This window comes from Chiloscyllium plagiosum, unplaced genomic scaffold, assembly GCF_037043375.1.
Source record: "Chiloscyllium plagiosum isolate Xiang-an unplaced genomic scaffold, Cpla_swu_hap1 HiC_scaffold_29, whole genome shotgun sequence".
Classification (NCBI taxonomy): Eukaryota; Metazoa; Chordata; class Chondrichthyes; order Orectolobiformes; family Hemiscylliidae; genus Chiloscyllium; species Chiloscyllium plagiosum.
Genome location: NW_028270167.1, coordinates 42658984 through 42676174, shown reverse-complemented (window position 1 = coordinate 42676174; position 17191 = coordinate 42658984). Strand labels below are relative to the sequence as shown.

At 44.0% G+C, this 17191-nt stretch overlaps 1 protein-coding gene across 1 annotated transcript in view; it reads right to left on the bottom strand.

Annotated features, from left to right (window-relative positions):
* The window catches only part of LOC122540761 (suppressor of tumorigenicity 14 protein-like), a 129250-nt gene that overhangs the window by 85228 nt on the left and 26831 nt on the right, over nucleotides 1–17191 (bottom strand). The window contains exons 2-3 of the mRNA XM_043676959.2: nucleotides 4965–5124; nucleotides 1391–1521 (exon numbers count right to left, since the gene is read on the bottom strand). Of these exons, the coding sequence (XP_043532894.2) occupies nucleotides 1391–1521; nucleotides 4965–5124 (291 nt within the window). The remainder of the gene's footprint in view (nucleotides 1–1390; nucleotides 1522–4964; nucleotides 5125–17191) is intronic.

Genomic DNA, 17191 nt, shown 5'->3' with positions numbered 1-17191 from the left:
CTCATATCCTCTCCCAACCAATGCCCCACCCTTGACCCAGGCACTCCTCAATAAAGTGAGGAAAATTCAAATATAATACAAAGCTAGAGTTAACAGTGAGCACCCCACCCCTACCAACACCTGGGTATATTTGGTAATGTTAATACCATATATAAACATATAACTATAAAATTACCAGTTCAACAAATAATAATTAAATATGATAATACAAAATAACGAAGGGAAAAACAACCCCGCTCCTAAAGACAGAGGTAAAATCGAATAAGGTAACCACCTCCCCCCACCAACATTAACCAAATCCCCCAACTTATATATACATATATATACATACACATACATATATATATACATATATATACATACACATACATATATATATACATACATACATACACACACATATACATACACCCCTCATATATACATAAAATAATAACAGAAAACAACTCCAAGGGGGGGGCGGGGGGGAGAAAATCAAATCCCTCTCCCCTCCCCCCATAATAATATTAAGCAATAAGGTAAGAAAAAAAAAAGGGAGGGGATATAAACCAAAACGGGGGGGGGGGGGGGAAGGCAGACCAACATCCATTATGTCCTACAGTTTATCTAAGAGAGTCCAAGAATTCCTTAGCCTTTTCTGGTGATCCAAAGTTATATACAGAACCTTCATGGTTAAAGCGTAACATCGCTGGGTAGCGTAAGGAGTACTGAACACTTAAGTCCCTTAAACGCTTCTTCGCCTCGTCGAATGCCTTCCTCTTTCGAACCAGAGCCGGGGAAAAGTCCTGAAATAGCATGATCTTGGATCCTTTGTAGATCATAGCTTGGGGGTCTTTTCCGAGATTTCTAGAGGCTTCTAGGAGTATCTGCCTCTCCCTGTAGCTCTGCAGCCGGAACAGGACCGGGCGTGGGCGCTGGTTCGAGCCGGGCCCGCGTATTGCTACCCGGTAGGCCCATTCCACCCTTACCTGGCCTGATCCAGCTTGCAGATTTAAAAGTTGTGGCAGCCACTGCTCCAGGAATGCTGTAAGCTGGCCTTCCTCTTCCTGCTCGGGAAGGCCCAGCAAACGAATATTTTTTCGACGACCTCGATTATCGAGGTCGTCAATATGATTTTCCAAGGTCCGGACTCGCTGCTCGAGAGTCCGGAACCTTGTGTATTTTTACTGCAAAGATTTAATCTACACCAAAATCGTTTAAACAGGCAGGCAATGAGTACTGCTGTGGGGTGACTGGAACTCATAACGTAAGGGCTGTGTGTGTAACAGCAATTTATGCCATTTCTGTCCCATGGGTGTTTAATGGGGACAGTGTAGAAAGAGCTTTACCCTGCATCTAATCCCATGCTGTTCCTGTCCTGCGAGTAGTTGATACATAAGCACAAACTCACCATTTCCTCCACTGTGGCTGCAAGTTTCTTAAATTCTTTAGAATCTGAATCCTCTAGCTCTTCCGTGAACTGGTGGTTGCTGATGTTAAGATAGCCACTGTACATTTTCTTAATTCGATTATCTGGGCGAACTGAGAGATGCAAACAAATAGTTAGCAATAAGAATAATTCATATCCAGGGTATCTCAACTGCTCCTCCTTCAGTCTCTAACTCTCCTCTACTGTTTTCTACAGCATACTGATCGACATTCATCTTGCCACCACTGAGTTTTATAGAAATCATGGAAGCTCGAAAGCAGACCATTCGACCCACACCAACCCTCCAAACAGCATTCCACCCGGACCCATTCCTCTACCCGATAACCCTGCATTTCCCAAGCCTAATTCACCTTATCTGCACTTCTTTGGACAGGGAGGAAACCCGAGCACCTGGGAGGAAACCCATGCAGACACGGAGAATGTGCAAATTCCACACATACAGTCTTCCAAGGGTGTAACTGAACCCAGGTTCATGATGCAGTGCTAACCACTCAGTCACCATGTGACCTCAACTTCTTGCAATCCTAAAAGTGTTTGGCCTTCTTCTCAGCCATTTCTATCCTTCATTTCTTCACTGACTCTATCATTCACCTACTTTTTCTGTGTATACTTGCATGTTGTTTTTGTTAAAATGATTATCAAATGTCCTTTTGAATGCCTTAATTGGTCATGCCTCTGTCACACTTCCAGACAGTAGACATGCAGGAGGCTGGAGGAACACAGCAAGCCAGGCATCATCAGATGGTGGAGAAATCAATGTTTCAGATATAATTCTTCAGGAATGGAGGTGGGATAGGGGGAGCTGCAGATAGGGGCGGGGGGGGGGGGGGGGGGGGGGGGTGCTGCAGTTTCAGGTGGGGAGAGGGACAGAATGGTGAGGTGAACACAGGTGGTTAGGTACAATGGGAGGAATGACTCATGCCTCCATTCCTGGTCTACTGTGTTCTTCCAGCCGCCTGCTGTCTACTTTGGATTCCAACATCTGCAGTTTTTTTTGTCTCTAACACTTCCTGACAGTGCCTTCCAGACCCATCCCACTCGCTATATGAAAGCCTTTTTCCTAGATCATATTAAGTGTGCACCATAAGACCACAAGACATAGCAACAAAATTAGGCCACTCAGTATGCTCCACATGGCTGATTTGATAATCCTGAACACCACTTTCCTGCTTTTTCCCCCAATAACCCAAGGTTCACCTACACAGTAATAACCTGTGTATGTCAGCATGGAATTTACCGAATATCCCAGCCTTGACAGCCTTCTGTTGTAAAGAATTCCACAGACGTAACACCCTCAGAAGAAATCTCCCCTCATTTGTCTTAAATGGATGAGCCTTACTCTGAGATTATAGCCTCTGGTCCTAGACTCTCCCATAAGCAATATTTCCTGCGTGGAATCTGCACAGTTGTGCATAAAAATATATTACATCTAATGTTACCACAAAGGGTATTGACATTTTTGCATCAATCCTGTCAAGAAAAGATTTACAAGGATGTTGCCAAGGTTGGAGGATTTGAATAGGCTAGGGCTGTTTTCCCTGGAGCGTTGGAGGCTGAAGGGTGACCTTATAGAGGTTTATAAAATCATGAGCGGCATGGATAGGATAAATAGACAAAGTCTCTTCCCTGGGGTTGGGGAGTCCAGAACCAAAGGGCATGGGTTTAGGGTGAGAGGGGAAAGATATGAGAGCGACATAAGGGGCAACGTTTTCACACAGAGGGTAATATGTGTATGGCATGAGCTGACAGAGGAAGTGGTGAAGGCTAGTACAATTGCAACATTTAAAAGACATCCGGAGTCATATATGAATAGGAAGGATTTGTAGGGATACGGGGTGGGTGCTGGCAGGTAGGACGAGATTAGGTTGAGATATCTGATCGGCACAGACAAGTTGGACCTAAGGGTTTGTTTCCATGCTGTGCATCTCTATGACTCTATCTGTGATTCTAAGTCCACTAAGAATCTTGTATCTCCAATGAATTCAGGTCCAACTTATTCAACCTCACCTCATAAAGCTACTCCTCCATACCTGGAGTCAACATAATTAAACATCTCTGGATTGCTTCCAATGCCAGTGGGTGTTATCTTAAATAAAAGACGCACAATTGGTCACAGTGCCCTTATGTCCCAATCCATTTAAGTGAGCAAACAGTTACCTCCCATCTATTCTGTCCAGACCACTCATGATTTTGAAAACTTGGATCAGATCTCTTGTTAACCTTCTCTTCAAGGAGAACAGTCCCAACCTCTCCAATCTATCTTCATCCTCAGCTCTGGAACTATTTTTGCAAACCACTACTGCAGTCTCTCCAATGTATTTACATTCTTATCTTCAGTGTTCAGAACCATACACAATACTCAAGGAAGGTATGGTGGCTCAGTGGTTAGCACTGCTGCCTCTCAGCATCAGGGACCCAGGTTAGGTTCCAGCCTCAGTCTGTGTGGAGTTTGCACATTCTCCCCATGTCTGCGTCGGTTTCCTCCGACAACCCAAGAAGTGCAGTTTAGGTGAATTGGCCATGCTAAATTGCCCATAGTATTTTAGGATATGCAGGTTTGGTGCATTAGTCAGGGAAGAATGGTGGGTAATGGGTCTGGGTGGGATGTTCTTCAGAGGGTTGGTGTGGACCTGTTAGGCCAGATGGCTTGTTTCCATACGGTGGTGATTCTATGAAGTCCAACAAGTATCTTATAAATTCAACCTTAATCTCTTGTTCTATGCCACTATTAAAAAAACCCAGATACTAAACATCCTATTAACTGCTCTCTCCACCTATACTTCAATAATCTACATTTATATGCATCCTGCTCTATACATATCAGCTCCTGCAGCACTTTTGAACTGTAAGTCTTAATTTTATTTGTCTGTCCTTGTTCTTCCTACCAACATGCTGGTAAATGCACCTCACTTATCCACACTGAATTTCAGATACCACCATACTGCCCACTCCACCAACTTATCAAAGTCCTTTTGGAGTTGTGCATTGTTCTCCACTCAGTTATATTGCTTTCAGATTTTGTATTAGCAGCAAATTGAAATTGTACCCTGCACACCAAGATAATTTGTACACCAGGAAAAGCAAGAGTCTCAAGACCTAGAAACTTTCCTCTTGCCAAACAAAAAATTCACTATTATTTTGTTTCCTATTACTCAGTCAATTATGTATCCAATTTGCCACTGTCCTTTTCTTTCCATGAACTATATAGATTCTCGTTAGCCTGTGTGGTACTGTATTGATTACCTATGAAATCCATGCATCTTTCTGTTGCTTCTTCAAGAGCTCCAACAATTAAACATGCTTCCCAATGAGATACCCAAGCTGCCTTTTCTTATGGTCAGCTGGCCTAATATCTCCTTCTGAAACTTGGTGTCGTAATTTGTTTGGTAACATCCCAGTTAAGCATTTCAGAATGTTTGCTGAGATTAAATACAGACTGGTTGTTGTTAGGATCGAGTTCCTTGTAACTTAATACTTAGAGGTTTATGCTCTGAATATTCAACTCTGTTTTGTATGCGCTATGAGTTATACTTACAGTGAAAATGCCAAACAAGAAGTCCAATCATCAGAGAGAGGAGAGCAGCCCCAATTACCAGCCCCACGATTAGCTTCACCTCTTTTGGGTTGCGTTTCTCCAGTTCCTTCTGGTTACTTGCTGGAAGAAAGACCATTTCCTCAGCCAAACCATTGACTTCCTGAAAAAGCCAAGAAATTAAAGTTAAATACAACCAGGACCTGGGCACTATGCTACTTTTCCACAATTCCTCAGGCTCCCACTTTTTACATCATCAACACGAACTTTGAAAAATGTCAATCTTGCAGTATAATTAAATTTCGAAAGATGGGAGAAACATTGGCACAAAATTGGCCTAAAAAGAGCAAGAGGATTTAGTCAGTTCTGAGGAGGAATGCAACAAAATACAAGACATTATTAAATGTGCAAAATGGTCGTGTAATGACCAAACTCATGACAATATAGAAAAGTGACACTTTTATATGCATAATAATGTTAAAAACTGAATGAAAAGTGCAGGAAAAGTGATATCAATACACGAAAAACAGCTGATTGTGGAGTAGCTGGTGGATCTGCATTTATTTAAGTTTATTTTAGTTACGTCAGTTAAATTATTAATGAATAAAGGCATGGCAGACTATCTTTGTACCATGGAGTGCACATCCTGTTCCTTGACACACTATGTGGAATAACCACATATGCAGGAAGGCTCATCAGTCGGAGCAGCTTGAGCTCCAAGTTTCAGATCACATGTGACAACTGAAACCCTGTAGGCAATCAAGGGGAGCCAGCTATGCACTGTAAGAGTAGCAGGTGAATCGTACCTTCCAAACAGTATTCAATTTAAAATATTGTTGAGTACCTATAGCCTCATTGACCTCTCAGCTCTACAAGGGAGCAGATAGGGAAGGTAGTAGTAATGGGGGAATCATGAAGGGAACAGGCAGATGTTCCATGTGGTTCCTAAATCCACAGTGACATGTTGTCTCCTCTGAAAGGATGGACGCAGAGGTCATTGTCCAAATTGATACCGACAAATGCTGATGAAGGCTCTGTACGCAGGAGGTTACAAATTGGTTGCAGGAGCTCAGAGATAATAATCTGCAGATGAATCCTGATGTCATGCTGTGGCGAGTACAGCAAGAGAAGGTTAGAACAGATGAGCGCTAAGTCCGAAAAGACAGTGGAGGAGGGAGGGCGTTAGTTTCCTGGAGTACTGGAACTAGGTTTGGGGAGTACAAACCTGTATAGTCTGGATGGGTTGTATCTGAACAAAGCCAGGATCAACATCCTTGCAGAAAAATTGCTAATAATACTGCGGAGGATAGAAACTAACTCAGTAGAGGTGAGAACCAGAAGATAATATCAGAGATTAATACCAAGCTGAAGAAAGAACTGGGAGAGACAGGTAGTATTGTAGTAACAAACAGTAAGGAATTAGGTGGGATCAAAGTAAATTCCAGTACAGTAAACTACAAATTGGGTTTACCTCTAAGCATGCGAAAGTACAGAGCATGATAAATAGGTTAGTGAGCTGCAGATGAGGTCAGTGCATGGAAATATGATACGATTTGCAAACGTAATTCCTCTCTTCGAGAAAGGAAATAGGGAAATCCCCAGCAATTACAGACCAGTAAGTTTCACGTCTGTCGTCTGCAAGGTGTTATAAAGGATTCTGAGGGATAGCATTTATGACCATCTGGAAGAGCATGGCTTGATTAAATGCAGTCAACATGGCTTTGTGAGGGGCAGGACATGCCTCACAAACCTTATAGAGTTCTTTGAGGATGTGACTAGAAAAGTTGATGAGGGTCGAGCTGTGGATGTGGTGTATCTGGACTTCAGCAAGGCATTTGATATGGTTCCCCATGGGAGGCTCATTCAGAAGGTCAGGAGGAATGGGATACAGGGGAACCTAGCTGTCTGGATACAGAATTGGCTGGCCAACAGAAGACAGCGAGTGGTATTAGAAAGAAAATATTCTGCCTGGAAGTCAGTGGTGAGTGGTGTTCCACAGGGCTCTGTCCTTAGGCCTCTACTGTTTGTAATTTTTTATTAATGACTTGGATGAGGGGATTGAAGGATGGGTCAGCAAGTTTGCAGATGACACAAAGGTTGGAGGTGTCGTTGACAGTATAGAGGGCTGTTGTAGGCTGCAGCGGGACATTGACAGGATGCAGAGATGGGCTGAGAGGTGGCAGATGGAGTTCAACCTGGATAAATGCGAGGTGATGCATTTTGGAAGGTCGAATTTGAAAGCGGAGTTAGGATTAAGGATAGGATTCTTGGCAGTGTGGAGGAACAGCGGAATCTTGGTGTGTAGGTACATAGATCCCTTAAAATGGCCACCCAAGTGGACAGGGTTGTTAAGAAAGCATATGGTGTTTTGGCTTTCATTAACAGGGGGATTGAGTTTAAGAGTCGTGAGATCTTGTTGCAGCTCTATAAAACTTTGGTTAGACCGCACTTGGAATATTGCATCCAGTTCTGGTCGCCCTATTATAGGAAAGATGTGGATGCTTTGGAGAGGGTTCAGAAGAGGTTTACCAAGATGTTGCCTGGACTGGAGGGCTTATCTTACGAAGAGAGGTTGACTGAGCACGGACGTTTTTCATTGGAGAAAAGGAGGAGAAGAGGGGACCTAATTGAGGTATACAAGATAATGAGAAGCATAGATAGAGTCAATAGCCAGAGACTATTTCCCAGGGCAGAAATGGCTAACATGAGGGGTCATAGTTTTAAGCTGGTTGGAGGAAAGTATAGAGGTGATGTCAGAGGCGGGTTCTTTACACAAAGAGAGCATGCCAGCAGCAGTTGTGGAAGCAAGGTCATTGGGGACAATTAAGAGACTGCTGGACATGCATATGGTCACAGAAATTTGAGGGTGCATACATGAAGATCAGTGGTCAGCACAACATCGTGGGCTGAAGGGCCTGTTCTGTGCTGTACTGTTCCATGTTCTATAACAGAGACCTGGCTTAAAAAGGGCAAGACCCAAGGTGTGGGGAAATCATAGTCTTGATTAAGGAGAATATTGTAGTGCTGGAGAAAAAGCAAGGGTCAAGGGCAGAATCTATTTGATTGGAGCCAAGGAACACTAACAGTATTATTTATACTGCTGGGTGTATTCTACATATCACAAAATAAAATATATCAAAAAATATTGCAAAGAAAATACAGAAAAGTGAAAAATTATAATGGGGGACTTTATACTATTACTGTCTGTTTGATATTGAGTTAAAGGGCAGAGACCGGAAAGTTTTTTAAAGTGTGTTAAGAATGATTTTAATATTTCTCCGGTGCAAAGGATGAAGAATCTTTGCTGGATCTGGTTCTAGGGAATGAGATGGGGCAATGGACCAAAGGATGAAAGCTTAAGGGGCAGAGATCATTGTATCATAAAGGTTTAGGTTGACTGTGGAAGAGGACAAGGAATATTCCAGGGCAAAATTAATTAATTGAGTGAAAGGGACACAATTTCAGAGGCCTATGAACAGATAAATTAGAATCATACAGTCCTACAGCACAGAGACATGACCTTGAGCCCAAACTGGTCCATGCCAACCAAAATGTCCATTCACGCTAACCCCATTTCCCTGCACTTGGCCCATATCCTTCTAATCTTTCCTATCCATGTATTTGTCCAAATGTATTTTAAACTTTGTTGATATACCTGCATCAGCCACTTCCACTGGCTGTTCATCCATATGAGTACCATCCTCTGTGTAAAAACGTTGCCCCTCAGGATCCCTTTTATTCTTTCCTCTCTAACCTTAAACTGATATTCTCTAATCCTCGATTCTCCAAAAAAGACTGAGTGCATTCACCCTATCCATACCTCTCATGATCGTATATACTTTTATAACATCCCTGCTCAGTCTCCCATGCTCGAAAGAAAGAGGTCCTAGCTTGACTAATCTCTCCCTGTAACTCAGACTGTTGAGTGCAGGCAACATTCTTGGTAAGTTCCTTCTGCATCCTTTTCAGTTTAATAACATCCTTCCTATAGCAAAGCTGAACATAATAATCCATGTGTGCATTGTGGGTTCTGCGGCACATTGGTAATGTCCCTACTTTGGCTAGGCAATCCAGGTTTAAGTCCCAAATGCCCCAGAGGTGATTGATGGCATATCAAAGCAGGTTGACTAAAAATAGTTAAGGCAGCTTTTATAAGACGGTGTTAGCGTCTGTACCTCTGAGCCAGAAGATCCAGGTTCAAGTTCTACCTGCCACACGAAGGTGTTAGAACATGTTTAAACTGGTTGTTTTAAAAATAAAATGAGCTGACTTGAAAGAGGAGAAAGTTAAATACAAGTAAATTTCTACAAAGAGGAAAGGCAGATCAAGTAGATTGGACGGGACGGTCTTTGTGCAGTGTGTCCAGGAAGCTTTTCTAACTCAGTATGTAGATTGTCCAACCAGAGGGGAGGCCATATTGGATTTGGTACTTGGTAACGAACTGGGACAAGTGATGGGCTTGTTAGTGAGTGAGCATTTGGTGATGGTGACCACAATTCTGTGACTTTCACCTTGGTTATGGAGAGAGATATGTGCGTGCAACAGGGCAGGTTTTACAATTGGGGGAAGGGTAAATACGATGCTGCAAGACAGGATCTGAGGAGCTGTCAGGGAAGGATGTTGTTGAAATGTGGAACTTTTTCAAGGAACAGAAACGACATGTCCTTGATATGTATGTACCTGTCAGGCAGGAAAGAGATGGTCGTGTGAGGGAACCTTGGTTGACGAGGGAGGTTGAATGTCTTGTAAGGAGGAAGAAGGAGGCTTACATAAGGTTGAGGAAACAAGGTTCAGACAGAGCGTTAGAGGGATACAGGATAGCCAGGAGGGAGCTGAAGAAAGGGATTAGGAGAGCTGAGAGAGGGCATGAAAAATCTTTGGCGGGTAGGATCAAGGATGATCCCAAGGCCTTTTATGCATATGTGAGAAACATGAGAATGACGAGAACGAGGGTAGGTCCGATCAAGGACAGTAGTGGGAGACTGTGTATTGAGTCGGAAGAGATAGGAGAGGTCTTGAATGAGTACTTTTCTTCAGTATTTACAAATGAGAGGGACCGTATTGTTGAAGAGGAGAGTATGAAAAGGACTGGTAAGTGAGAGGAGATGCTTGTTAGGAAGGAAGATGTTTTGGGCATTTTAAAAAACTTGAGGATAGACAAGTCCCCCGGGCCTGACGGGATATATCCTAGGATTATGTGGGAAGCAAGAGAGGAAATTGCAGAGCCGTTGGCAATGATCTTTTCGTCTTCACTGTCAATGCCAGGGGACTGGAGAGTGGCGAATGTTGTGCCTCTGTTCAAAAAAGGGAATAGGGATAACCCCGGGAATTACAGGCCAGTTAGTCTTACTTCGGTAGGCAAAGTAATGGAAAGGGTACTGAGGGATAGGATTTATGAATATCTGGAAAGACACTGCTTGATTAGGGACAGCCAGCACAGATTTGTGAGGTGACCAAGCACGTGGATGAGGGTAGAGCATTGGATGTAGTGTACATGGAGTTTAGTAAGGATTTTGATAAGGTTCCCCATGTAGGCTTATGCGGAAAGTCAGGAGGCAGGGGATAGTGGGAAGTTTGGCCAGTTGGGTAGAAAACTGGCTAACCGGTCAAAGTCAGAGAGTGGTGGTATTGGTAAATATTCAGCCTGGAGCCCAGTTACAAGTGGAGTTCCGCAGGGATCAGTTCTGGGTCCTCTGCTGTTTGTAATTTTTATTAATGACTTGGAAGAGGGAGTCAAAGGGTGGGTCAGTAAATTTGCAGACGATACAAAGATTGGTGGAGTTGTGGATAGTGAGGAGGGCTGGTATCGGCTGCAAAGGGTCTTAGATATGATGCAGAGCTGGGCTGAGGAGTGGCAGATGGAGTTCAACCCTGTCAAGTGTGATGTTGTCCATTTTGGAAGGACAAATAAGAATGCGGAATACAGGGTTAATGGTAGGGTTCTTAGTGAGGTGGAGGAGAAGAAGGATCTTGGGGTCTATGTTATAGATCTTTGAAAGTTGCCATTCAGGTGGATAGAGCTTGTAAGAAGGCCTATGGTGTATTAGCATTCATTAGCAGAGGGATTGAATTCAAGAGTCGCGAGGTGAAGTTGCAGCTGTATAGGACCTTGGTAAGGCCACTTTTGGAGTACTGTGTGCAGTTCTGGTTGCCTCATTTTAGGAAAGATGTGGAAGCTTTGGAGAGGGTGCAGAGGAGATTTACCAGGATGTTGCCTGGAATGGAGAATAGGTCGTACGAGGATAGGTTGAGAGTGCTAGGCCTTTTCTCATTGGAACGGCGAAGGATGAGGGGTGACTTGATAGAGGTTTATAAGATGATCAGGGGAATAGATAGAGTAGACAGTCAGACACCTTCTGCAATTGCTAGGAAAGGTGCCAAGGTGGTGAGAGGAGACTTTGGGAATGGAGGAGGTGGTGTAGACCAGGGTGTCCTGGTACGAATAGTCCCTGTGGAATGTGGACAGGGGAATGTGTGTCTGATTGTGACATCACACTAAAAGCAGAGGCTAGTGGAGCACGAAGAGAGGAACTAGCGACACATCATTTTCGTGGAAGGGAAAGAGTAATAGGTTGAACATGGCCATATCGACTACATTGGTAGGGAATCCTTGGTTGAGGAAAAAGGTGCGCATTTCTGAGGCCTCCTTGCGGAAGGTGGTATCATCAGAACAGATGTGACAGAAATGGAGAAACTGGGAGAATGGAACGGAGACTTCACAGAAAGCAGAGTATGAGGAGGTGTAGTTGAGTTAACTGTGGGAGTCGGTGGGTTTGCAGTGTATATGGTGACCAGCCTATCCACAGAAATGGGACCCTCATCATGCAAGGCCCCAGGCAGACCTTCCAGGTGAAGCAACAATTTACCTGTACTTCATTCAACCTCGATTACTGTATTTGCAGTTCACAATGTGGTCTCTGCTACACAGGGGAGACAAACAGAGACTGGGTGACTGCCTTGTGGAACACCTCCATTCTGCTTGCAAAAAGAACCCTGAGCTTCCAGTTGCTTGCCACTTCAATGAGAAGTGCCACATCAACATTTCTGTCACAGGCCTGATGCAGTATTCCAGCAATCCTCAGTGCAAGCTCAAAGAGGGACTTGTCATTTTCCACTTGAAGAACCTGCAGTTCCAACGGCTGAACGCAGAGTTCAATCAATTTTGGCCCCGATTTCATCCTTTGGCCCTGATTTTCCAACAACTTCTATCTTTGTATCACATTATATAGGTTGCTTTCAGTACAGCTTAGCTCTTATGAAGAAGATAGAGCAGTATAGCATAGTACAGGCCCTTCGGCCCTTGATGTTGTGTTGACCTTTTATCCTACTCTAACATCATACTAACCCACATACTCTACAATTTACTATTATCCATGTGCTTATCCAAAACTCACTAACATGTCCCTAATGTATCTAACATTACACAGAGAGTGGTGGGTGCATAGAATGCACTGCCAGCGGTGGGAGTAAAGAACCTACCTCTGGCATCTCCCCAAAACCTTCCTCCAATCACCTTAAAATTATGTTTCTCATGATAGATATTTCCGCCATCGGAAAAAAGGTCGGCTATCCATTCTATCTGAGCCTCTCATCATCTTGTATACCTCTATCAAGTCAGCTCTCATCCTTCTTCGCTCCAATGAGACAAGCCCTCGCTTCCTCAACCTCTCCTCATAAGACATGCGCCCCAGTCCAGGCAGCATCCTGGTAAATCTCCTCTGCACTCACTCTAAAGCTTCCACATCCTTCCCCTGACAAGAACTGAACACAATATTCCAAGTGTGTTCTAACCAGGGCTTTACAGAGCTGCAGCATAACCTTGCGGCTCTTGAACTCAATCTCTTGCTAATGAAAGCCAACACATCACGTGCCTTCTTAACAACCCTATCAACTTGGGTGGCAACTTTGAAGGATCTATTAATGTGGACTCCAAGATCCCTCCATATGGCCAAGGATCCCGTCTTTAACCCTGTAATCTACATTCAAATTTGATTTCCAAAATGAATCAATTCACACTTTTTCAGGTTGAACTCCATCTGCCACTTATCAGCCCAACCTGCAACCTGTCAATGTTGTGCTGTAATTGACAAAAGCCCTCCACACATGCACCACTCCACCAACCTTTTTGTGTCATCAGCAAGTTACTAAGCCACCTTTCCACTTCATCCAAGTCATTTATAAAAATCACAAAGAGCAGAGGTCCCTGAACAGATTCCTGCGGAACACCACTGGTCACTGAGCTCCAGGCTGAATACTTGCCATCTACTACCACCCTCTCTTCTATACGCCAGTGAATTCTGTATCCGGACAGCCAAATTTCCCTGTATCCCATGCCTCCTTACTTTCTGAATGAGCCTAGCATGGGAGCCTCCCACCGAGAGATCTGACACCTGAGTTGATTCGTTGCCATCACCAAATCCAATGTGGCCTCCCCTCTAGTGGGCCTACCTACATATTGTCAAAAAGTGTGGCGCTGGAAAAGCATAGCTGGTCAGGCAGCATCTGAGGAGCAGGAGAATCAGCATTTCGAGCATGAGCTCTTCATCAGGAATATCAAGTCAGGAATCCTTCCTGGACACCTGACAAAATCTGCTCCAAACTATTTACACCGAGGAGGTTCCAATCAACATTAGGGAAGTTGAAGTTACCCAGGACAACTACCCAGTTACTTCTGCACCTGTCCAAAATATGTCTCCCAATCTGCTTCTCCATATCTCTATTGCTATTGGAGAATCTATAGTAAACTCCCAATAAATTGACTGTTCCTTTCCTGTTTCTGACTTCTACTCATAATGATTCTGTAGACAAACCCTCCTTGGTGATCTCCCTTCCTTCAGCTGTTATACTATCCCTGATTAGCAATGCGCCTCCCTCACCTCTTTTACCTTCCTCCCCTCTTTTACCTTCCTCCCTATTACTTCTGAAAGATCTAAACCCTGGAACATCCAACAACCATTCCTGCCCATGACATTCAAGTTTCTGTAATGGCTATAACATTGTAGCTCCAAGTACTGATCCATGCTCTAAGTTCATCACCCTATTCCTGACATTTCTTGTGTTAAAATAAACACACTTCAGTCCATCACACTGACTGCAACTTTGCCCTATCAACTGTCTATCCTGCCTCACAGACTCTGCACGCTGTAACTGCCTGTTTGCCATCTTCCCCTTCCTCCAGATCCATAGCTCGTTTCCATCCCCCTGTCAAACTAGTTTAAAGTCTCCTGATGAGCTCTAACAAATGTCCCACCAGAATATTCGTACCCCTCCAGTTCAGGTGCAACCTGTCCTTCTTGTACAGGACTCATTTTCCCCAGAAGGTATCCCAATGAGCCACATATCTGAAGCCCTCCCTGTTACACCAGCCCTGAGCCATATGTTCAGATGCACTTGCTCTCTGTTCCTAGCCGGTGGCACTGGTAGCAATCCTGAGATTACTACTCTGCCTTCTAGCTTGCAACCTAACTCCCTATATTCACTTTTCAGGTTCTCATCCCTTTTCAAGTTATGTCATTGGTATACCACAATGTCTGGCTGCTCACCCTCCCCCGTAAGAATCCTGTAGACTCGATTCGAGACATCCCTGATCCTGGCATCCAGGAGGCAACATTACATCGGAGAGTCTTGTTCGCAATCACAGAATCACCTGTCTGTTCCTCCAACCTTTAAACCTCCCATCACTATAGCTCTCCTGTTTTCACCCCCTTCCCTTCTGAACCACAGAGCCAGGCTCAACGCCAGAGACCTGGCAGCTGTGGCTTTCCCCTGTTAGGTCTTCCCCTCCCAATCCCCCAACGGTATCCAAAGCGGTTTACTTATTATTGGGGGGAACAGCTACAGGGGACCCTTGCACTGTTTGCCTATTTCCTTTCCGTCTCCTGATGGTCACCCAGCAACTTTATCCTTTAGCTTAGGTGTGACTACCTGCCTATTACTCCTCTCTAACACACCCTCAACCTCCCAAATGATCCAAATTTCATCCAGCTCCTGCTCCAGCTCCAGTTCCCTAACGTGGTCTGTGAGGAGCTGGAGTTGGGTGTACTTCACATAGGTGAAGTCAGCAGGGACATCAGTGGTGACCCTGACCTCCCATATCCTGCAAGAGAAGAATGCAACTGTCCCAACTTCCATCTTTCTGTTCTAAATTGCCAAAAGATATTAAAAAAAAATGTTACCTTACCAACCCTACACACAGAGTCTTTTTATTTGGTTTGAAGAGGGAGGGGGTGGGAGACTCTACATGTGTAGAGTTTCGGGTTTTGCCTGAATACATTAGTCAGTTACCCCGTGTCTGTTTCCGCTCCTGTGATTCGCCAGGTAAGTAGTTAATACTCTAACTTCCCTTCCCGGCTGTCCCCTGGCTCACACACTCTTGACTCCTGCTGCTGAAATGGAGGCTGCAGGTTCACGGGTTAAGTAGTTAATATTCCAATTTACCTTCCTGACTGCCACTGGCTCGTGCTTTCTTGGCTCACTTATCACTTATTCAGCTTTTCTTCTGTCATGGTCTGTCGAAGGGCCGAATGGCCTAATACTGCTCCTATATCTTTGGAACTTATGGCCTGCTATCCATAATCTCCAAGCACACCTATTCCTTTCATATCTCTCTTCCTCTCTAGGTTCTGTCTCCACCTCTCTCTTTACCAACTCCCAACTTCAGCATAAATCCCAGTTTTCCTAACTGCTAACAATTCTGATGAAGAGTCACTGGACTCGAAATGATAACTCTGCTTTCTTCCCACAGATGCTGCCAGACTTGCTGAGTTTCGCCAGCTATTTGTTTTTGTTTTACTATTCCTGTATTCAAATCCTCTTGCTAATAGTTTGCTATACCTGCATGCTATACCTTCAGTGACTTATTGACAAGGACAAGTAGATCTCCTTCTAACCTCTTACCAATCAAGAAACTTTCTGCACATCCAATCCTCCTGCCAAAGTGGACAACTTCTCATTTTCAACACTATATTTGATTGTAAAACGTTCCAAATCCAGTTGAAGCCATTTTATATCCAGAGCATATGATCCCACCTACTTTTGTGTCATCCGTATATTTGGATACATTTTATTTGAACTCCATCCCAAAACCGCAGATATATTGCAAACAGCTTCCACCTCCCCAAAGCCCATACACCATTGACATGGCGTAAGTCAGGAGTGAGTCAGAAGTCACGTGACACCAGGTTATAACACAACAGGTTTACTTGAGATCACAAGCTTTCAGAAGCGTTGCTCTTTCATTAGGTGAAGCCCACTTAGAAGGCTTATGATTTCAAATTAACCTGCTGGACTATAACCTGGTGTCACGCGACTTCGGACTTTGTCCACCCCAGTCCAACACCATTATCTGCACATCATAAGTCAGGGGTGTGATGGAATACTCACTACTTGCCTCGGTGGGTGCAATTCTAACAACACCCAAGAAGCTTGACATCATCCAAGACAAAGCAGCCCATTTGATTAGCACCAGGTAGAGTCACAGAGTCATACTGCATGAAAACACACCTTTCAGTCCAACCAGTCTACGCTGAACGTAATCCCAAACTAAACTAGCCCCACTTGCTATGACCTGCCCCATATCCCTTCAAACTTTTCCGATTCATGCATCTAACCAAATATCTCTGCTCTCACATTTGGAAATCTTGGTTTTGAAATCCTCCATCCTAGGGAAAAGACAACTACCATTACCTCTATCGATCCCTCTCATTACTTCATAAACTTCTATCAGGTCACTTAGAGTTGTACAGTCCTACAGCACAGCAACAAGAACCTTCAGCCCAAACCTGTCCATGCCAACCAAAATGTCCATCCATGCTAACCCCATTTCTGTCTAATCCTTTCCTATCCACGTATTTGTCCAAATGCCTTTTGAATGTTGTTAATGTATCCACCTGCCACTTCCACTTGCAGCCCATTCCATATGCAAAACAACCATTGTAAAAAGTTGCCCCTCAAGTTCCCTTTTATTCCTTCCCCTCTAATCTTAAAATGATGCCCTCTAGTCCTCAATTCCCCAACCCTGAGAAATAGACTGAATACATTCACCCTATCCATGTCTGTCATGATCATATACACCCCCATAAGATCCCACCTCAGTCTCCTACGCTCTAAAGAAAAAGTCCTAGCTTATCCAACCTCTATCCACTTCTCAACCTCCTATGCTCTAGTTAAAAAGCATACACAACCTTTATTTATAACTCAAACCTTCCACACTCAGCCACGTCCTGGTAAAT